We start from the raw sequence: 23,687 nt of genomic DNA, 5'->3' as shown, positions 1-23,687 counted from the left end.
GCTGTTTTGACTAGCATTTGGCTAGTGGGCTACCGCTAAAGTTGAACCCAGACACCATTCATTCCATATCTTGATGTGGGAGGAGGTGGTTCTGAGGTTGCACATAAATGCCATCCAAATTATTACCCTTGAAAAATTAAAAACCCTTCTCATGATAAACAAGACTTTCTCTTTGTCTTGCCCCACCTGATGGGCGGTGTCTTTCCATTTCATGATGACAGAGGTGGTTCCCAGGTTGCACGTGAACGCCATCCAAATCATTGCCTTTCATAAATTTAAATAACACTACTTATCATAAGGCCAAAAAAAAAAGTCTCCGGTTTCTGGTATGCGCGCGTCGCCGTAGCCATGCGCGTCGGCAAAATGAAAAAGTTTTTTTTCCAATGAAAGATGATGTCTCAAAACCGCCAAACTCACTGGTTTGAATGAAATCCTGCTGCTGCACAATTTTAACGTGTTTTTAGATTGGGTTATGGTCGAGAATAAGCTTTATGTGGCCTCTATGGACTCCCATATATTTGCACTAAGTTTAGTCGGGCACCATTTGCAGTCATCAGCACACATTTGAAGCAAAAAAATCAGGTAAAAAAAAAAAAAAGCCGCGTCGCCGCACCACTTTTTGGGAAAGCTCCATACCAGAAACCGGAGACTTTTTTGGGGGGCCTAAACAACACTTTTTCTTTTTCTGACCCCACCTGATGGGCGGTGTCATTCCACAGCATGATGAGGGAGTAGGTGTTGCCTGGGTTGCATGTGAACGCCAGCCAGTTGTTGCTGCTGTGCTCCAGGTGCGTGACCGCTGTTGAACCAGTCGTTGCGATCTCCTGGAGCTGGGTGAAGTTCTCGTAAGTTGAGTTGTACTCGAAGACGGCCGAAGTTACGTTTTTGTCTCCTGAAAAATATTCAAATAGAAGTGATTCTTAGTGCACCTAAAAAAAATATTTGTAATTTCTTTTGATGGTGGCATTAGAGGGAGTATACATCATTTGCAAATATCGGAAAACAAAACTACAAAATTTTTACGAAAGACCTTACTAGGATGTTTTTAAATGAAAGTCTAAAGCATCCTGTAAAATTATGGCGCCTGATGTGAAGTCATTTTCAAGAAAAGTGGTATTTTGTATAAATAATAAGCAGTAACTATTTTTCAGCTACTGCTCCAATTTTACCATTTTTTTCAGTCCAAATTTTGTTTGCTATTGGTTACATGCTCATGAACGGGTGCAGGCCAGCTAAATTGGTTTCTTTACCTTACAATTTTCTGGCATCTATAAATTGATTCATTTCATTTTAGTTGAGTCAGGGAACCAGACTGCTTGAACATTTTTTTTGTTTTTCCTGGTTTTTCTAGCATTTTCGCACACAAACCTTCAAACTTGTCAGTGTATCAATATTTGATCTATTATACTATTCCCTCAAATAGTTCATTTCTGAAATTTACAGCAAATGTCAATGATGTACATTCCCTTTAATTGCAATTTACTTCTGGTGACTTGTGATTTACTTGTGTCTGACTTCTGGTGACTTATTGCATTATTGTGACTTGGGATGACTTGAGGTGACTTATGATTGCCTTGTGATCACTTGTGACAACTTGCGTTTAATTGTGATGACTTGTGAATGCATCATGATGACCTGATGATAAAAAGATCAGTCATTTCAATGTGGCAATTACCGCAGTTTGGATGATTATATATAATCGAAAAAGTGTAAACAAATAAGGAGAACTTAAATAAGTTTGTTTTCACTGAAAAAGCTGCTCTGCCCATGTCCACTTTCTGCCAGATTCCATCAAAATTTATTTGATTTTCATGATGGCAAAATGACCGAAGAGATAAATTTATTTGGGGTATTGTTTCTTGTTCTATTGTGAAGCACTTTGTGGAATCTTTTATTCCTATTGCGATATATAAAGGCTGTTAATATAATTATTATTATTCTACTACGGCACATTTCAGATTTCGCTCAAAAAAACCTACTTTATTCCCCATTTGGGGCGCCTGCAATCCTCTGAAAATGGGCTTTCATTTTGTGTACAACTAACCCGCCCTGCAAGAACCAAATTATTGTCTGGCAGCCAATCACTGGAATTTTGTGAAGAAATAATTCGATAACTTAACATCAATTGGTGTTTTTGTTCGATGTCTCATTCAAAAGTGAATAACTGATATTGCTAGGAAAGTATTAATTGAAAAAAAAAAAAAATTTTGAGGTGAAACTTGAAAATATAGCACAGGGAACGCATCTTCAATAAAACCTCCCTAACATTCTCCCTACCCCTCCCTAACATTCTCCCTACCCCTCCCTAACATTCTCCCTACCCCTCCCTAACATTCTCCCTACCCCAACATTCTCCCTACCCCTCCCTAACCACTTCCTAACTTTCTCGCTACTCCATTCTCCCTACCTGTAGTTGGATTATACTGGTTAGCCACTGCTAGGAAGAGAGTGTTGCTAATCGCAAACATGGCGGTGTCCACACCGTGTTGAGCCGACACGTACTCCTCGTAAGAATCGTTACTCATCTTCAAGATCTGGACCTGGTCATCGGTTCCCGTGATGGTCGTGCAAGCTGAGCTCTGAAAAGGTCAAAACAAAAATGAGTTACACCAAGTTAAACTGATCGGTCTCTGGTCAGCCTGTGCGTTGATTTTGATCATGCCCGTCAATCTTCTTCTTTTTTTTCAAATTTTCTGCGGTAGCTACAACAGCGCTCTCTAAAGCCGCACAGCCTCAAATGTTCGTACCAAGGAGCACCAAGGAATGGGGAAGGGCAAAAAAGGCAAATGATGGAGGGCACTGAGGCAAATGATAGAGGACACCAAGTTATATGAGGACAGAAGCAAAATGGTACCCACCTTGTCTGTACAATCCATGCTTGAAAAAAAAAAAAAAAATGCAGCGCTGCATCAATTCTGGAACTTTGGTCTGACCAGAGATTGACTATTTTTTTTGGGCTTAACCAAAGTTAAATCAATTGAACCAAGTTTAAAGTATTTAACTGAGATCCTCTACTTGTCTCATTTATTGGCTTAAAATTAAATGGCACTCACTGCAGTCAGAAAGCCGACATATTGGCTCAAATGCCGCTGTGTATTGTATTAATCCCATTTAATTAATGTTAGTAATTCCATAGTTTTTGTCTCAAATGTCAATTCAAAGTAAACTTGTTGGTAATTTTGTCTCTACCTGTGGACTCAACGTCAGTGCAATGAAGACGTCGTCCTCAAAGGAAAACAGCTCAACGCTTGAAGCCGCATCCAGCGGATCGTCGTAAAATTCGTAGCACTCCTTCCGGTTGTCATCCACGCACAGGTACAGCGTGGTCCCAACGCAGTCGTCCGTCTCCGCCTCATTGGACTCCGCAAAGGCGATGAGTAGGGCGTCCTCTATGTGCAGGCTGGCATAGTAGTGAGTGGCCACAGAGTTGTTGAGCTGGTACTCCTCCTCCCAGTGGCTGAGCTGCGTTGCCTGGCCTGGTTACCGGTGCAAATGGACAAATCTTCACATTCTGACCATACTGACCTACTTAAGGGAATTTCTTTATTTTTTTCCCAGCTCAGGGTTTGAGGAGTTTAGAATAACAAGGTTCTTTCAAACAATTCTGGAATATCTTTGAGCAACTTCGCTTGAATGAAGGATGGTTTGACTACAGTAGTCGACTACATGTATTTGGAGCTGGACCATAGGGCACTGTTACGTCGCTAGTTACCAACAGCCGAGCGCATCATAGCGCACAGCAGGAAGCAAGGACCGAGAAGTTCTGTGGTGACATTTTGACCATTTGACTTGAGGCGTTTGCACGTTGCTATCCGAAAGCAGGCGCTAGTTACGTCACGAATCAACCACTAGTTGAGCAACGGCCTCGCCCAACTTTGCTCTTGATTTCAGAAGTCACTCAAGCCAACAGAAATTGTATGCATCAAGGTTTTTTTTTAAATTTTTAAACTAAAGCCTATATATTGGTGGACTTGTCTTCCTGGTTTTAGAAGTCTTTGGAATATCCTTCTGGAACAAGGGTTGGACAATTAATACAGTAGTCACAGAGTTTAAGGGGGGAAAAAAGATGCTTACACATCACAATGGTTTAAAAAAACAAGACCAGATTGGCTATATTGTACTGGACCTTTAAGTCTCAGTTTAGGATATTAGTTCTACTCATTTAAAGTTAGTCAGTCAGCCAGTCAGTTTAGTCAATGGGTCTGTCAGTCGGCGACTCGGTCAGTCACAGGACAATGGGTTGGCCTTTCAGTGCAGCAAAATAGTGTGTATAAGACAAGTTGCAAACCTTTTACGGCAATTTGAAGGCTCTTTATCGGAGCACACATGCTTCTGAGAGTGTAGTTGAGTTCGGCTATCTGCCAATATAACATCTGGGTTATGTCATGATGGTGAGGAAGCAACTGGCCAACGTCGATGCCATCTACCAGACCCAGCACGGATGTGTTGGCCAGGAGTGTTAGCTCGTTGGCAAATGTCTGAAGTGGAAACAAAAGGGTGGAGAAAATGTTCATAGCTGTTCTTCCCTAAGGGGCCGTTCACAATTATCAACATTTTCACGAGCGTACAAACCGTACGCTGGGGGGGAGGGGGTTAATGGCCGCCGTACGCTTTGTTTTTTTTAAATGTCGATATGTTTTCTCGCCCGTTAATGCCCGCCCAACGCTTTTTTTATTTTAAATGTCAATCTGTTTTCTCGCCCGTCGCCACAGCCGACAGCCGCAACCGATGCCGATCGAGCACTTGCCGAGCCTGTCGCGCCCCGCGCCAGGTCCCGCATTGCATCCCATGAACGTATTGTGTACAGCATGCACGGCATTGTCCTACACACGTACATGAAAATGTACTGTATGTACATGTACATGTATAGTCCATATCCACTGCATGTTTTTAACGGCCGGTGTCACATGAAAATCCGACTCCTATGAAAATTGGACCCCTTTTTCCCTTTTATTGGTTCATCCCTCGCACGTGACAGGTCACTCTCCCCCATCCAAACGATCCTAAAAATAGCAAAGTATCGTACTCACGCGTGCGCACTACTACCAATGAGTCCACATTTCATGGAGTCGGATATTCACGCTACACCGGTTGAACAACACCGGCACTAGCTATGGCGGACAATAAATATTCTAGCCGTGCTGTTGGATCAATTGTTGAAATTCCTCATTCGACAAAGGATGTATTGTCCACAAGAATCCGATCAACAAATACATGGAGTTTGTAAGGGGCCGTTCACAATAATTTATAATACATACATCTTCATTCACATTGAATAGGGGTTCATGTCATGGCCAAAAACTTGATCTACAAAAGTTACAAAAACCCTTTAAATCACATGCAAGTGTCTATATATAGACTTGTGTGAAAAAAAAATCAACATTTTTTCCGTACACTTTTAGGGGGAGGGGGGGGGGTCTTGAAAAAGCGTACTCTTTGTACACTTGTGAAAATGTTGATAATTGTGAACGGCCCCTAAGATCGAAGTGCTTCACATTATTATTACCCCTGATCACTGGGCCAATGAAACCTTCCAAATACAATCCCATCTCCCTGGGGAGTATACAGCTCAATGCAGCCATTTTGGCGCAAGGCAGCTTGAATCAATCATAATAACCATCTTTGCCCTAGCAGGTACCCGATTACTCCTGTTGCAAAGAGTGACAAAGTGCCTTGACCAAGGGCACACGCACCATAGCCCCAGGCTGGACTCGAACCCACAACCTGCAGAATTACCCGCCGCAGACCACAAGTTCAATGTTCCAGACCGTGAGGCCACAGCACTCCACATGAAAAGAATTTTTTTTTTAAATTGAATTATTTTGTCTAGTGGTACAAAACTTAACCGCTTTCAAAATTTATGGAATAATTTTTATTTCCAAATCTCATTTTATATGTGGCCCGGCAATAATCCAGGGGGTTCTTTTTGATCAACAGAGAAGCAATAACCAATTGAAAGACTTTTTTAGAAACTTGCAAATGCACAAAATAAAAAAGGTATTTTTCTTTATTCAAATTGAATGCACCTATTGAACATTTGATACAGAAAATAGACATTTTTGAAGAGCGCATAACAGCAACTTGAATAAAAAAAGAATCCAGCATAATAATACATTATCAGCTTTTTACGAGAACATATTAAATCTGGCTCTCTGAGATTTACGTTAGCAAACTTGTTTTATTTTTACCTCTATTAAGCCTAACTGCCTACTGTCTCTTACTAAGCACTGGACCAAGTCCGCCGAAATCCATCAATCACACTGCTTCCAATGCATGCTTTGCTTTAGGCCTCCAGGCCCAAGTCTATCATACTCCATCAATATGTAGTCAAACCAGGCCTCCAGGACCAAGTCCCCCAAAAATCCACCAAAATTGGGGGATGGATTTTGATCGGATGGAGTTGGGAAGGTTAGGGTTAAAGAAAACAAATGAACACCCCAAGGTTTATTGATAATAGTCATGAGCTGGTTCATAATGGGATACAATGTTATGGAGACATTATTCCCAAGCAAATGGAACTCAAGAAAGCATTTTGACCTTATCTCCCGTGATGTTGAATTCGCCAACCAGGTGAACGATTTCTTTCTCAAATTCGGTCAGATTCACGCCATTGACGAGGCCGACCAGCAAACTGCCCTGCACGATGACGTCATTGGCAAACGTCTTGGAGCCCTTGATGGCATGGTTCCCTGTCCGGGTTACCAGTTCTGGATCGATGTCGATGCCGTTGACTGTCCCTGGCCCAGTGATGTTACCTGAATGAAATGATGGAATGAAGAAAATATATCCCCTCAGTTTTAAGAAATGCCAAAGAAATGAAGAAGTTCCCCAACTTTAAGAACTGCCAGGGCACTGTTTCACATGTGTTCTAGCAATAATTTTGATGCATTTCCATGATCCTCAATCCCTGTTAAAGGGAAAATACAACATTTGCAAACATGAAAAATAAAACTACCAAATCATTTTGAAATACCTTGCTGGACTGTTAGTGAATGACAGTGTAAAGCATCCTGTAAAATCATGGCACCTGGTATATTGTCATTTTCAAGAAAAGTAGTATTTTTGTATCAATTTCCAACGCTGATCGGCCGACCAGCGTTGGAAAAAAACTGGCTTTTTTCAAATACTGGCCCCAGCTGACCATCGCACTTGTTTGCAATCGATTACACACCTATGAACGGGTACAAGCCAGCTAGACTGGTTCCCTGACCTTACAATTCCCCAATATATGTAAACTGCTCTGTTTCTTCTTAAATGGAGTCAGGGAACCAGACTACAGGAAAATGATTGTTTTTCTTGGTTTTTATAGCATTTTCGAACCCAAAACCTCAAAAAAGTCAGTGTAACTATATTTGCTATATATTTCCAACCCCCCAATTCCATCCATTTCTGAAAATTACAGCAAAAGCAAATGATGTATATTCCCTTTAAGGTTGGTGCATACTCGCGCGCAAAAAGGAAATGTGAATGGAAATTTGTGACATCACAGCATATAGTCACACTGCGAATTCGCAAAAGTTGAACACATCTAAACACGGACAAATGTTGCAGCGAATGTTTCCTGACATCAAATCTGCTTTGCATTCACATTCACATCAGGGTTCGACTTGCGCGGTAGCCCGCTAACCAAATGCTAGTCAAAACAGCGGCGGGCTAGTCAAACTATTCCTTTAGTAGCCCGACTGGCGAGTCAAAAATTACTGGGATACGGCAAAGATGAAAGGACAGAAAGCAAACCTGTATCAATTTGTGTCTAATTTTATTACCTGTTTAGGGTTAAATTATTAGATCTAAAAACACTGACAAGTTTGCCTCAGGATACATGTTTTACATGTATGCACCTTGTTGTTTATGAGACACTCTATAAAAGAAAAACATGCAGACTAGTGAAAATGCCCGCAGACTAGTTAAAAGCCTGTTACAGTAGCATAGCTGGCTAGTGAAAAGAAATGTTGAGGTCGAACCCTGCACGTGCAGCATGAACAAGCCTTTACGTGTTGCAAAAATTCCTCAGCTGTATTAGTGTTAAAAAGCCAACCCCTCTGATTGGCCATTGCATTCTTCCATCAAAACTGGTTAAAATTCCACTAACCAACCATAATTTCTAGAAAATGAATTACTAAACAGACCAATTTTTCTCACCATATACGGTCAGATTTGTCTCGAATTCCCACTTTCCCTGAACAACCTGGTATGTGTCCAGCAGAAACACTACGCTGGCCAGCTGAGCTACGTCCACCGTGTCCATGAGGCCCGTCGTGGTCAGGTTACCCTGCACGCGGAAGCCGTTAGTGAACGTGTTGTCTCCTGTCAGTTGTTGGTCGGTGTGTTTCAGCACGGCTTGGACTGATAGGTCAATGCCGTCAACCAAACCTGTAAGAAGGGGAAATGGCAGTTATTGTAAACATTCTTTCTAGTAATGAAACCAAGGATTCTTAACCAGTTCACGTCGGCTGACGTGTTAACACGCACTGCCTGATTTTTAACGCAGGCACGGCTGATGGGTTAAAAAGTCAAGCCCGTCTCGACTTGCCTCCGGGTGAAATCTAAACACGCAAATCCCTCGTGTCTTTTGTACACACACACAAAGTCAGTGAAGTCTACGGAGGCGAACCATGTGCTGAGCTAGAATTGGCCACTGTGCACGGCTTATGGTTCTACCATTTACGGAGGCTGCACACCATGGAGTGTTGAAACACATGAGGTTTCAGCAAGAAACATCGTACAAATAGTGTTGAATGACTCTTGCAAATTAGTATTTGTGGCATTTGGCTGTACATTAGAAGTTGGCAGCTATATTTTGCCTTTTTCGAAAATCAGAATTTTCGGCCAAAATAATTCTGTCCCGAAGTGGTTAAAATGTGTACAGAGTACAAAAGTTTCAGAAGCTTGATGAAAGCTGAAGGGAGAAGATCATGAGGAACTGGCAAAAAAAGTTTTAATTTTCAGAGGTGGAAGGAAAACCCTGGAATGACATCCCTGGCAAAAACTAAGGATTCGGGCAGGGACTGAAAAATCCAATCCACAGTTTCCGGTGCCCAATTTCATGGAAAGGTGGAACACAGAAATGTGCGCAGTGAAAAAAAGAATGCTGAGCAAAAATGGGTCTCCAGCTCCAGCAATCAATATCACTCGTGACTTGTATTTGATTAATTTTTGTTCAGCACATTTATTTTCTAGGCTAGGATAAACTGGGTTCACCTATGAATTCTTAATGGGCAATCTGGGGTGCCATTGGGTTTCTCAACGGGTTTCAAAAATGGGTACTCAACTGTAATTTTTCACTCACCATTGACAAATAAGTGATCTTGGAATACAACACACTTAAAGGTTACGAATCTGGCTGGGATAAAATGGGTACATTAATCTCGCTGCAACTGGGTTTAATTAATGGAAACTCAGAATTAGCTATCACGTGATCTTGGAAATTTGATACATAAGGATATGAGTTGGGTGAGTTGGGTACTCGGCTGGGAAAAACTGGGTTAAATGCATGAATTCTTTATGGGTAATCTGGGTTCCACTGGGGGTACTCACCATCGGCAATCAAGTGATCTTGGAATACGACATCCTCGGCGAAGTTCACAGTTCCCACAATCTCCTGGTCGGTAGACTTCAACACAGTGTTGTTGAGGAGGTATGTCAGGTTGACCGTTCCTGCTATGACCTCTGACACCATGTTAGTCTCCACTACCAGCCGCTGGGCGGTCAGGTTGTTGGTGAAATCTTTGTCACCTGAGATGGTCTTTGTTCAAAGATACATAGATAAAAAAAAACATTGTTTGAAAAAAACTTTCAAAAGATATTTGAATTTTTTAAGCTCTGGCAGGAGCTTCTACTTGCACTTCGTGGTCGGTCGGTCTGTCCCCAGAAAATTGACCAAAAACGGGACCCCATAAAATATAACTACTATTTGATAAAAAAATTGACTAAATGCAATGCCGTCGTCAGTAAATGCACTCTTGACGAAACTTTTCGGAACACGCCCCTTTGATTCGATCGATGTGCAAACATGTGCACCTTTTTTGCATATGAAGTGAGACATTCCGGAACCGGGCCAGAGCTTACTGTGCACTCGATCACGCTTGTTTTTAAATTCTGCCATCTAAGGCCAAAAAAAAAAAATATTCAGTCTCTGGTCAGACCAAAGTTCCGGAATTGACGCGGCCACACGGCTTTTTTTTTTTTTTTTGCTTTTTTTTTTTTTTTTTCTTCAAGCTTGGATTGTACAGACAATTAAGGTGGGTACTATTTTGCTTTTTTGGTGTCCTCATGTACATTGGTGTCCTCCATAATTTGCCTTGGTGCTTTCGATCATTTGCCTTGGTGCAATTTCCCATTCCTTGGTGCTCTTTGGTAAAAAAAAATTGAGGAGGTGCGGAAATAGAGGGCGCTGTTGGAGCTACCGTGGAACATTTTGGAAAATAAAAAGATTGACGCGTATGATTAAAATCGATGCGCGCGCTGACCAGAGACTGACTTATTTTTTTTTTTGGCCTAAAGTTGACTTTTTTGTTTGTTTGTAAATTTTGGTTAAGTTTAAGAAAACAGCAAACAGAGATTCAGGGGCTCAAAAATCCAGCTGAATGCCATATAGTGTGTCCTTGGACAAGCCACTTTACCCCAACTTGCCCCTCGCCATCTGGGAATAAATAGATACCAGCATATTGGGGAGTAACCAACTTATACTGGTTTGACATCCCATCCAGCGGGAATAGAAACATATTCTTGGTCATGTCATTGGAACTAGGAGGTAATTAACGCTGGCCTGATGAGCCATATTGGCTCAGGAGAGACTATAGCTACCTGATCAGGACCCGACAGAACGGCGTCAGAATAGATGAACGTCAGATTGACTCCGTTGATCAATCCGTCCCCTTCCACGTCACCGTCGATGGTTACTGGCCCCTTGAAGACGGCTGGGAGGGTGATGGTATCGGTTTGGTTGTTATTGACCAGAACATCTGCCAAATCTGTTGGTGTCCAAAAATTTGATATGTAGAGTGTTATATCTAGTGTTAGTCAAGTCACAAGTCATTTTACAAGTGAATCACTTCATGGTCCATTCACAAGTCACAATAGACCTGCCGGTATTTTTTTCTAGAGGGGGCAATTAAGCACATTATTTCCCCAAATCCTTGTACTTACGGGGGACATTTGCCCACTGCACCCCCATTGACACCCCTGCGGACGCCCGGTTATGTGCATTAAAACAGCAATATGACTTCACCCCTCTTCGTCTTCATTCTTTATTTTCTCCTTTTTTGTTTTGTTGCTTTTCTGGGGGAGGGTGGTGGTGGGGGGGGGGGGAATCACCCCTTCTTGCCCCCTCCCCCTTGCGCCGCCCATGCTCATAGACATCCACCTTTCGTAGACAAAGTACAACTGCTTGTTCAACGGCACCAGGTGTGTGTTTTATATATATCAAATAATTATATCAAATTTCTTTGATATATAAGGTGTAGCCAAGACAAAATGATGACAAAAATGCCGATGCACGTGACAATCCATAGGAAGCAACGTCATTTGAGAGAGACCAATTATGGAATAGAGACATTATTAAGGAATGCCTTTGTTATTATTAATTCAAGGATTTGACTTGACTTGTGACTGGATGACTCAGACTGGTGATGTACATGGATTTCAATTACTATTCCCCCATTTTGCAGCCAGTCCCGTGACAAACACGGTAAAATTGCTGCGGTAGTGGAGGTCTCTATCAACAAGATGAATCAAATCCAGTCGTGAGCACACCTCATGCGCGCTGTATTCAAACTAACGCATGCGCGTGAGGTACGTTCAGAATTTCCTTGGTGGCGCTGCCAATATTGCCAAGACTGGATTTGATTCATCCTGTTGATAGCAACCTCGCTTGCCATGGACGGGCCGTAAAAGGGGAATACAAATTGAAATCCAAACTTGGACCAAGACTAAGTGAGGAACTTGACTTTAAAACTGGTTATCAGTAGAACTTTTTTGTTTAAATAATAATTTTCAATTATTCAACCAGAGTAAGTCATACAAAAGAGGGTAAGGATTTAAAGGTGCCAACAGCCCCAAACATCAAACCTTCAACAATTTTTCCTTTTTCTTTTCTGTCACTGAAAAGCCTTTTTAGTTTCAAAAAAATACTTAAAGAATTTTGCCGCGGCAGCTTTAAACTTTTAGTAAATAAAACAAACAAAACCCACGAAAACAACACCTCAAATGTTTGAAGCATATATTCTGGTAAAAACCTTTTTAACTTTTAGAGGATACATGGACTTGATAAAAAATATACTGGGATCAAAACACCAGAACCCTAAATTTGAGTTCGCTGGGCTATTTTAGAGTTTCATCCCCCAAAATACTTCTTTTTCTAAATGTCTATTTTTCGACGGAAAAAGAAATTGGCCCATGTTTAGTTACTGAACTAGTAATTTTAGGATTTTGAATAATGTATGGACTAGGAGCCAGTCTGTTTGCAAAGCAGATATGTTTGGGCCCAAAACAAAACTCCTCTTACAGAGGGTTGCAGACATCAAAAGAAATTTTTTTTTAAAAATAAAGTGAATGACCTGAAATGTCCACTCCATTGACCTCCATGTCCTCCAACATTGCAATGTCGCCGATGACATGCACACCGCCCCCTAGAGTCCACAAACCCGTAATGTTCTGGCCAGGACCTTCAAGCCATACCACTGATTTGTTAAACTGTAAAAAAAAAAGGAGAGCAGAATTTTTTTTTTTCAATTAACAAAAGAAAGAATGGTAAAAATGAGCAAAACCCTCGTAAATTCTGATGAAACAAAAATAAAAGGCAAAAAAGAGCCAAGAAATATAACACTGCTTCTGTTACACGAGCGAAGATCTAAAAGGAAGAAAATTCGCAGACAAAGCATCTGAACTGTCAACGTTATAGAAGAGATAGTTTTGAAGGCTACCTCTATCAGGTCGATATCGTTTAAGGTTTTGCCGATGTCCATGTTTCCGTCAATCTCTAAGGAGATGAACCACAGCGTTCCGTGGACCTCATCTCCACCGAGGTTGATCAGGACCAGGTCCTCGGAGGGTCTGATGCCGTCTACATAGGCATCAGGGGACAAGATAACATTATCTGGAAAAAAAAAAATCAAATTTGAGTTGAGTGCTATGACTACGTAGACTCCAGTTCAATGTATGTGGGCTTGAATCCTGGGCAAGACACAGTGTTGTGAGTACTTATACAATTTTTGGTACTCGTACTTGTAAAAGGTACTCGTACTAGTACTCTCAAGAAAAGAATTACTCGTACTCCTACTCATGACAAAGTACTTGTGTTTGTATTCTTGCAAATGTTCTCCTGCGAAAATTAAAATTGTTTAAAGGGCCCGTGTACTGTAATTTTATTTAATGCAGTCCTTGTAAATGTACCTTTGTGTCCCATTTAACCTTATTTTCAATTGTCATTATGCCATTTTAAGGGTAATTTGGTGCCTTTTTGGTTTTCATGCTAATGCGAATTTACATGTTCATGAGCAAAACTGTGATGTCATAATGATGACAGCTACTTGTGCATGGGGTACAGCCACTGATTGGGATGCTGGTAACAATTTTACAAAGGCCTTTTTTCGAGGGTGATTTTCTTAAGAAATCAATGTGCCAAAAATAATTGCACATTTTAGAATTTTTGAAGGGTTCTGGAAGTGCACCACCAGGGGTGAACTTGCAGACTCCATTGCCCCTCTACTTTCAAGTTCTCAATACAAAAACTGACCAATTTCAATGCCATATTTTCTATTTGTTGTGGGCTTACCTCCCCCATACCTTAGAACACTCCGGATACAGGTGTTTTTTTTACTTGTTCAAGATGTTTTTCTTTTGCTGAAATTTACTCACCGACAGTGATGTTTTTTGTGAATGTCCTCAGCCCAGACAGTGACTGGGCAAGTGTCCGAGACAAGTAGGTCTGGTTGAGGCTTTCCAGATTAACGCCGTTGATGAGATCGTCTACTGTGATATCCCCGATGACTGTGACATTTCTGAAGACAAATCACAGGAAAAAAAATGTGATATAACTAGAGCACATAAAAGTATCACATGACCTGTACATCATTGTATCAATTCACTTTTCATCATTCGCATCAATTCGCAACTGTTCTTCAGACGGACATGCAATCAGTAAGCTGTCTCACAGTCCCAGATCTACTGATTCCCTTCAATATGTTTTCATGAATACAGGGGGGTAGCGAGACCACTTTGATTGGAAGGTTGGAGGGGTGCAGACAACAAACTTGCCGACTGACTCTTCGTGCTGAAAATTTCCCTCTGATTATTGAGGGAAATGTTCAAAGTAGACAATCTTAGGCATTATCCAACAATAGAAGGTGCTCTTTGTTGCAGAATATCTGTTGATGGACGCACAATTTTGCCAAAAAGAGGATGAAGATTTTTCCGAAAACAACAATAAATGGGGAAATTAATGGGGGAATGGTACCGGTACATCCTCAATCCCCCTCCTCTAGCAATGCCCGTAACAGTTCATTTACCGACTGAGGCTCTTAATGCCAACTGAGTAAAATTATTGGGGGGATGTCAAACCCCTCCCCTTTTTGCTACGCCCCTGTAGAAACAGGCAAAGCATTAGGGTGTCCCTGCATATCAGCTGACATATTATAAAGTGCAAAGAACTTTGTTGATAGGCCTTATGCAACTGACCTATCGCCGTTTGCGAGCTAGCCATGCCCCTTAAACAACCCTGTGGATTGTCTGTACACTAAGTTTTGTTTGTCTCAGAGTTTGCCCGTTTTGCATCTATTTGTATATAATGTAATTGGACAACATTTCACATGCTGCGTTTATGTGATTCTAACGCGATTCTACGGAGATAGGTCAATTACGTCATCCATCAGGTTAGAGACCAACCAATAAAATCAAACAAAACAATATCTGTGTACAATTTCCGTTAAACCCACCTTGAAAATGTCTTCTCTCCAGTTATGGCACCGTTTGTATCTTTGAGAACCACAGATTCAACGAAGGAGTCGAAATGGATTCCGCTGACATTCTGAACAGTCAGGTTCTCAGAGAAGGCCAAGTCAGATGTGAACTCCAATGTACCTTAAAATAAAAAATAAAAAAATTGATATTTTCCTTAAAACACAGAGGAATTTGGAGAAACCATGAAGCAAAAGAGGTTATATCAATCTCGACAAAACACAAGTATATTTATACAGTATATTTATACAGCTGTAGATAGTGTGCAGCCAATGTCTTTGTACATTTGTCATACATTTGTTATACACCATTATGAGGTTTGATATATTTCTCATTCATAAAAACGACTACAGTTCTAAGTTGTTCTAGTGGCTTATTTCCAGACCATTGACAATGGTACGTGCGCACGTACACAGGCTTGAGATTTTTTTGACTGCCCCCTAAATTGATTTCCTTGCCTCCCCCCAATTTTTTTTTAGAGTCTGGTGCCGCCAAAGGTCAGTGACTCAGTCAATCAGTCAGTGAGTCAGTCAGTCAGTCAGTCAGAGGTCTAGCAAAAACCCCCCAATTAATTTTTAAAAATTATATAACCGACATACAGATCCTTGTCATTTGATTGGTGGAACTCATCACGTGACATTCGTTATTGCTCCCATTCACGCCCCGGCTCAAAAAGTACTATCCACCCATGGGGAATGGGAAATACTATTGACCAGTAAGGATCATGACGCAGTATTTGTGTGCAAATGCATGCTGGTGTGCGCATTCAGCGTTGCGCGTAGCGCGTATTGTTCCAAAGAGCCATCGCTACAGCGTTGGGTTCAAACATTTTTGTGAAGGGGTGGTTTGGAAGAGAGAAATACATTTTCCTCCAGTTTTGTATTGAAATAAAAGTTCCAATATATAAAATGACAAGGATCTATATGTTAGTTATATAAAACAAACAGAGTGGCTTTAAATTGTGAAATGGGAGGAATATTATCGCTCAGTAAAATCTGGACTTTTCCAGTTCACTCGGCTTCGCCTCGTGAAATGGAAAAGTCATGATTTTACCTTGCGATAACATTCCTCCCATTTCACGCTGAGCCACTCAACATTTGTAGAACATTTCACATCCAGACAAATGATCCCTTTTCCCAAATGATTGATTTCTCAATTTTCACATACCGCTGATTGTTTGATCTCCTGACAGAGTGACCACATTTTCTGCAAAATCCGTGACATTGACCCCATCCACTGTGCCACCCACCTGCAGCCCATTGTCCACTGCAAAATAAAAATACAAATAAATTGTGAAGAACTACACTTAATATTTTTCGAGGGAAGGACGGGGAGGGGAGGGGTGTTAAGAGCAGGCGCAGATCCAGGGGGGGGGGGGCACAAAAAAAACCAGGTCTGTCAAAAAACCTAATTCCAAAGAAACTCCTGACAAAAAAAAATGCAAACCCGCCCTCCCCCCATTCTGACACCCAAAATAAGTTTGCTAGGAATAATGTTCGACACTCCGACTTGCACAAAACATGTGATATACAAATGTAGTGTTAATAATCGTCGGATTTGAACAGCACCCCCATTGAAAGAATGGTACAAGCCCCCCCCCCTCCCCAAATTTTTAATTTAACGGAGGCCAAGTGTCCGGAAAAATAAAATGTCTACAATTCAGATTTTTTTTTGGCCGATAAAAACCCCACCCTGCAAAAATTCCTGGATCCGCCCCAGAAGAGGGAACAAAAAGTACACCCAAGAGCCCCCCAAAATGGATAAAAGATTATGCTGGATCGTGACTTTATTTTGAAGTATTTGGAAATTGTTGAAAACAGTTTCAGGATGGCATGAATTTACATGATTTTTATTTTACATGAAAACACTTTATGTTTTTCCTTTTTGGGGGAGAGGGGGAATTTTTAATGCAACAAATTTTGCAAAAAATCTGAAACCTTCCTTTTTTGGGGGGATTGGAAATTTTTAATCTTTTTTTAGGTCCAGGCACATCAAAAATGTTACAAAATGTCACTTTTGTTGGCTGATGCAAAGTGGGGGCTATTAATATTGGCAATGTCTACAACTGGATATCAACTTTTGCCCATAATGCACTGTAAAAAAAACAGCCTCTTCCTTGTAACTCCTTACTCATACATGTATTGTACTTTGCTCCGTTTGGATAATTGTAAGTATCATCAACCTCAAGTTTTTTCCTGAAGTTGCTTTCTACGTGTTCTTCAAAAAAATTCATTTCATTTTTTTATTAATAAAGTTTCAACTTGTATGTTTTATTCTCATCAAAACCCTCCTTTTTTCCTTTACTTTGACGTCTGCAATCCTTCAGGAAACTGACCTTGCAACTGGTCAAAGGTCACAGGGGAGGTGACCGACACTCCCGGTCCATCGGTCATGACTGCGTCTGAGTACAGGTCATCCAAATCGACCCCGTTGACCTCCCCGGACACACTGAGAGTAGAGGTCGTGACATCCGCAGTGACCATGACGGAGTCAAATTCTATATCACCTGTAACAAGAAAAAAAAAGAACAAGAAATAGAAATTAACCATTGAGGATTGGGGGGGGGGTTGGGGTTGGCAAAAGATAGCTTTTAAATTAATTTGCCATCAGTTTTAAAGATCAGTCACTTTAATGTGGCAAACATTGACTAATTTTGAACAAACATTCATCATCGTCGGTTTTGAGGCCGTTGTCCAGTCTGTTCTGGGTTGCCTGCTTTCTCCTTATCATGGCTCCCTTACATTGACTCCAACAGCTAGGGATGTGAGTGACCACTTATAAAAATAGCTGAAAACAGCTGGAAAAAAAAGGTGTAAAGAAGATGAACTTTGGAAATCTCCTACACTTTTGTACACAGCAAGTGAGGGAAAAAGCTGAAATCCAAAACAAAAAAAAGCTGAAATCAGCTTTAAAGCTGAGATTTCACACCCCTGCTCCAAGCAGACGCATGTCATCAGTAACGGAACTCTGCTACGTCTTGCGCAGATCGACGGCCGACGGGTGTGGGCCCACCAGCGACTATGTTGGTACACCTCTTGAGCCAGCTGGCATCTTCCTTCCTCTCCACGTGACCATACCACCTCAGCCTATGTGTCCTCAACACGACACCGATCCCCTCCACTCCAACTCTCCTCCTCAACTCCTCACTTGACAGCCTGTCAGCCAGAGATACTCCACACATCCACCTGATCATTCTCATCTCAAACATTGACTATATATTTGCAACAATCTACATCATGCCTGGCATAATGAGTGAAAGGTTGGACATCTTGAGAATTCAATGACAACAGAAGCATCCATGCATCGTGTATGTGAAAGGCTGAGGGAAACAAATACCTCTCATTTTTGGGGAGCGCTAGAGCCGTACCATGACGTATTGAGCAAACAGGCTTTTTCTGTTTGATGCCTTATGATGCAATTGTCCATTCTGGGCAGTTTGGTTTTTAGCACGGGGGCCGAACAACATTTTAATTCCCTTTGGCTAAAACTTTCCTGATTTAGTTTTTGATTCAGCAGATTGTTTCAAATATGTATGATCTACAAAATCATCAATGTTTGCAATATTAACATGACTGATCTTTAATGTCATATTTTCATTGATAAGAACATGTCAAATAATCATGAGAAAAATAAGTCAGCGTTTTGGATGGAAGCATGATCTTGAGAAGCCAAAGCTAACAGAGGCATATCTTACGAAATTTCAAAACCAGGAAAATATTACTAAAATTTTGAGGTATAAAACTTTGAAAGACAGACAAACCAATGTGAGGGAGAAACAAACAAACAAACAAACAACAACAGAGGATGGACTGACAATTTAAACAATTACACAGAAGTCATCGGGCCTCGACAAACTGCCTGTGACATTACCCGAATAAAGAAAGACAGACAAACCAACGTACAGGGAGAAACAAACAAACAAACACCCCCAGAGGATAGACAGACAATAAAATACACAGAATAGGCATCAGGCCCTGACAAACTGCCTGTGACATTACCTGTATAAAAACTTAAAGAAAGACAGACAAGCCAACATATAGGGAGAAACAAACAAACAAACAATAACAGAGGATGGACTGACAAACAGTTACACAGAATAGGCATCAGGCCCCGACAAACTGGCTGTGACATTACCTGTATAAGAACTTAAAGAAAAACAGACAAACCAACGTACAGGGAGAAACAAACAAACACCCCCAGAGGATAGACTGATAAAAATTATACAGAATAGGCATCAGGCCTCGACAAACTGCCTGTGACATTACCTGTATAAGAACTTAAAGAAAGACAGACAAACCAACTTACAGGGAGAGACAAACAAACAAACAATAACAGAGGATGTACTGACAAACAATTACACAGAATAGGCATTAGGCCCCGACAGACTGCCTGTGACATAACCTGTATAAGAACTTAAAGAAAGACAGACAAACCAACGTACAGGGAGAAACAAACAAACAAACACCCCCAGAGGATAGACAGACAATAAAATACACAGAATAGGCATCAGGCCCAGACAGACTGCCTGTGACATTACCTGTGATAGTCTGGGTACCATCGAGGGTGACAACGTCCTCCGAGATGTCCAGACCATTAACCGTCCCGCTGATGTTCAGGTCCCCTTTCATGACCACGTCGTCCTTGATCAGCACGTCACCGTCAATGGTTTGCACTGCAACAAGCTTGATAACCTATTCGTGTAAATTTACAGAATGTTAAAGGCATATAGGATCATTTGCAACACTGGTACAAAAACCTTGTGCAATTATTTCATCTGGCTTGCTGTCATTAAAAAGATCAAGAAATGTAGGGGATTTTAAACGATCAGTAAATTGACAGATTTTTTTGAATAAAAAAGAGTGCTATTCGCTTTTTTCACACTTCCCCCATGGGCATGCAGAGCCTCGATCTGGCAACTTTACACAATAAATATAACCGGTTCAGTGATTCCCGTGTCGGGGTTCAGATCACTGAACCGGCTATTTTTATTGTGTAAAGTTGCCAGATCGAGGCTCTGCATGCCCAATGGCGTAGTGTGAAAAGAGCAAATCGACACAATCATGTTTCGTGATCAAAGGTTGTGCATGGTTGTCACTGTTTTCTCGAAAAGTGTAATATGCACTGAGATGAAACATCAACAGGTTATAGGTTTTTTAACATTCTTCTTTGGATTGTAAGAGGTGTTATACTTTGGTATGCGTCAGTATCAAATGTCATGAATACATGGCTTTTGTATCAGGAATTCTGTGAAAAGATGAACAATTTTAATATTGGGTTTGCCTTTCATGGATGTAATCTTTAAGAGCAATACTGTCTGAGTTGTTCTGTGAGCGGATATATCCCCACTCTCCACTGACCGTTCGGTTGAGTTCAGGCAAGTCCACACCGCTGATGTTGATGCCTGGACCCAGCAACAGATCACCACTAATATTAACAAAATCCTTGAAGGTCTTGTAGCCTGTTGATTATAGATAACAGATGGTCATACAGACAGTACATTAAAAAAGGGAATTTTTATAAATTATGTAGCACATGTACCAAACTAAACTAGCAGCCAGAAAGACAAAAGTACGTTAGATCTTTTGAACATCAATGTGATACTCGAGTTCATCTCTGGTCCGCTTAAAATAATTCACAAGTCAGTTCACAAGTACAACCACAAGTAACATGGGATGAACATGCATGTGGAGTGCTATGGCCTCGTGGTCCGGAGCATTGCATTCGAGGTCTGCGGGTGATTCTGCGGGTTGTGGGTTCGAGGCCAGCCTGCATCTACAGTGCGTGTTCCCTTGGGCAAGGCACTGTCACTCATTGCTTCTCCCAACCCAGGAGTAAATGGGTACCTCTGAGGGCAGCGATGGTTATTGTGGTTGATTTAGCTGCTTTGCGCCGAAATGGCAGCATCGAGCTGTAGTATTTAGAATGTTTTACTGGCCCAATGAGCAGGGTAACCAAAAAGCGCCTTGTATCCTTTGGCAATTTGGCACTCTATAAGTCCAGTTATTATAATTTTTTATTACCAAGAAAGGCCTTCAGGTGAATAGCTTGAGACTAGCTTTTGGACTGAATTATGTGAGACGACTTGTGATTGACCTGAGACTGACCTGTGACTGACGAATGACTGACGAATGACTGACTTGCGACTGACTTGAGACTGACTTGCGACTGATCGACTCGTGACTGACTTGCCAGTGACCTGTCAGTGACCTGTGATGACCTGTGACTGACTTGTGTCTAACCTGTGACTGACTGGTGACTAACTTGTGACTGACTAGTGACTGACCGGTGGCTGACTTGTGGCTGACTTATGACTGACTTACGATTGACCTGCTATTGACTAACGATTGACTTGCCATTAACTCGACCTGAACAAAGGCACAAATCAACACCAACCTGTAATACTAGAGTCGTCATCCAATCTCACAAGGTCCCGCGATAGCTGGTACCCGTCGATAGTGTCATTGACAAGCTGCAGGTTTCCTCTGATGACCAGCCGACCTCTGACCTCCACCGGAAGGTCAATGACCTGGGGTCGAGTCAGTGAAAGGATCTGCCGCTGCAGTTTGGTCAGGTTTACGCCGTTGATCAACTGGTCCACGGTAATGTTGCCCAATGCTGAAGGGTTACATAAAAATGAACACGGAACTCTGAATATATTATCTCTTGTGTGTGTATATATTTATACCAATGTTTAGCATTAAACAAGCAAAAAGTAAATTTTGTGACTAAACTATTCTGTCAAAAGCAGACACTTCTAAGTGTATTTGTAATTCCAATGGATATCTAAAATTTATTATAACATTTTCGTACTGCGATTTGACTCACAGTTAACTTTTTTAATTTCTTCTGTAGAGGTGTTCAAGTTCGAGACATGCATAACCCAAAACTTAGTTTTGGTTTCTGTGTAATCATTAAATGCAAATTGGTAGAATTTTGTCAACAGAGCAGCAGTTTCAAATATTAAATTGCCATCATAAAATAAAGGATCTATATATTTGAACAATATTGAAAAAATATCCCATTTTTGGCCAGCTGCACACGTAGGTCTGTTTTTGCCAGAGCATATCACATTCATGAACATACTGAACACTCGTATTGGAGACTCTATCTAATAAACTCACCATCTACATTCTGAGTAAAAGTCTTGACCCCCGACACAGTCTGCAATGAAGTGTTAGAGATGCTGACCGTTGTGACTGGCAGCTCGCTGATGTCCACTCCGGCCAGAGTGACCGTATCATTGATCTCAATGTCGCCGGTCACTGAGATGTCCTGGGTGAAAGTGACCGAACCTGGGGGAATAAAATCATTTGGTTATATGGTGTCCGATCCATGGATGATGGTACGTGGGTATAAACCCTGACGGGGAACATGGCGTTTGTGTTCTTGGGCAAGACACTTTACTGCAATTGCCTCCCTCCTCCCAGGAGAATAAATGGGTGCCTTATGTGAAGCTAGAGACCAGATTGCGCTGTTCTCACCCAGTGGGCACATGACGTTGTTTTAACGTTGAATGTTGGTTGAAATGACGTCACGACGTCGAAATACCGTAAAACAACGTTATTTCAACGTCACTTTTGCGACGTTGATTTTATGTTACAGTTTGACGTTGTTTCAACGTCGAATAAATGTTGAAATTGCGTCGCGATATTGTCAACCTAAATTCAATGTCTATCCAACGTCGGTTTTGTAACGTTGTTCCAACGTCCATATTTCGACATTAATCCAACATTGAATGTTGGTTGAAATTGCGTCGCGATATTATCAACCTAAATTCAATGTCTAGCCAACGTCGGTTTTGTAACGTTGTTTCAACGTCCATATTTCGACATTAATCCAACGTTAAATGTTAGTTGAAATTGCGTCGCGATATTATTAACCAAAACTCAATGTCTATTCAACGTCGGTTTGGTAACGTTGTTCCAACGTACATATTTCGACATTAATCTAACGTTGGATAAATGTTAAAATTGCGTCGCGATATTAACAACCTAAAATTAACGTCTCTCTGACGTCGGTTTGGTAACGTTGTTCCAACGTACAGATTTCGACATTAATCTGACGTCGAATAAAAGTTTAAATTGCGTCACGATATTGACAACCGAAATTCCATGTCTATTCAACGTCAGTTTGGTAACGTTGTTCCAACGTACAGATTTCAACATTAATCTGACGTTGAATATGCGTTTAAATTGCGTCACGATATTAACAATGTTAAATTCAATGTCTATCAATCGTCAGTTTTGTAATTGTTCCAACGTATTTTGACATTATTCTGATGTTGGATAAATGCTTAAAATTGCGTCGTGATAACGACCTAAATGTACCAACGTCGGTTTGGTAAACTTTGTTTAACATACGGATTTTAATTAGTCCAAAGTTGAAAAAATGTCGAAATTAAGTGCGTCGCAATCAAACATATTGCATTGCTTTGAAATTGAGTATCCTCGCGGTTACTTCAACGTCAGTCCTGCTGTATCAATTAACGTATAATTTTAACTATCAAAGTGCAAAATATTATGTCAAGAAATATAAACAAAATAGCCGACTTAATTGAACTTTGTGGCCTTTTTTATGAAAACATATTATTTGTCAGCACGCCAAAGCTGTGACGCTAGCCAATCACACGGCGCGTAATTTGTTCTACATTCCAAGGTTGTGACGCTGGCCAATCAGTTTTCATGTACTCTCTTTGAATCACGATATGGCGCGCAAGCATATGACCGTTACAT

At 41.1% G+C, this 23,687-nt stretch overlaps 1 protein-coding gene across 1 annotated transcript in view; it reads right to left on the bottom strand.

The window, feature by feature from the left end:
- The window catches only part of LOC119734461, a 55,691-nt gene that overhangs the window by 5,437 nt on the left and 26,567 nt on the right, over positions 1-23,687 (bottom strand). The window contains exons 15-32 of the mRNA XM_038207967.1: positions 22,077-22,247; positions 21,349-21,570; positions 20,313-20,413; positions 19,493-19,646; positions 17,291-17,461; positions 16,123-16,221; positions 14,934-15,078; positions 13,858-14,000; positions 12,924-13,096; positions 12,558-12,693; positions 10,807-10,973; positions 9,538-9,745; positions 8,143-8,373; positions 6,538-6,755; positions 4,289-4,478; positions 3,190-3,476; positions 2,408-2,579; positions 696-892 (exon numbers count right to left, since the gene is read on the bottom strand). Of these exons, the coding sequence (XP_038063895.1) occupies positions 696-892; positions 2,408-2,579; positions 3,190-3,476; positions 4,289-4,478; positions 6,538-6,755; positions 8,143-8,373; positions 9,538-9,745; positions 10,807-10,973; positions 12,558-12,693; positions 12,924-13,096; positions 13,858-14,000; positions 14,934-15,078; positions 16,123-16,221; positions 17,291-17,461; positions 19,493-19,646; positions 20,313-20,413; positions 21,349-21,570; positions 22,077-22,247 (3,185 nt within the window). The remainder of the gene's footprint in view (positions 1-695; positions 893-2,407; positions 2,580-3,189; positions 3,477-4,288; positions 4,479-6,537; positions 6,756-8,142; positions 8,374-9,537; positions 9,746-10,806; positions 10,974-12,557; positions 12,694-12,923; positions 13,097-13,857; positions 14,001-14,933; positions 15,079-16,122; positions 16,222-17,290; positions 17,462-19,492; positions 19,647-20,312; positions 20,414-21,348; positions 21,571-22,076; positions 22,248-23,687) is intronic.

The sequence above is a fragment of the Patiria miniata genome, unplaced genomic scaffold, assembly GCF_015706575.1.
Source record: "Patiria miniata isolate m_02_andy unplaced genomic scaffold, ASM1570657v1 HiC_scaffold_27, whole genome shotgun sequence".
Taxonomy (NCBI): Eukaryota; Metazoa; Echinodermata; class Asteroidea; order Valvatida; family Asterinidae; genus Patiria; species Patiria miniata.
This window is presented reverse-complemented; position numbering and strand designations above follow the sequence as displayed.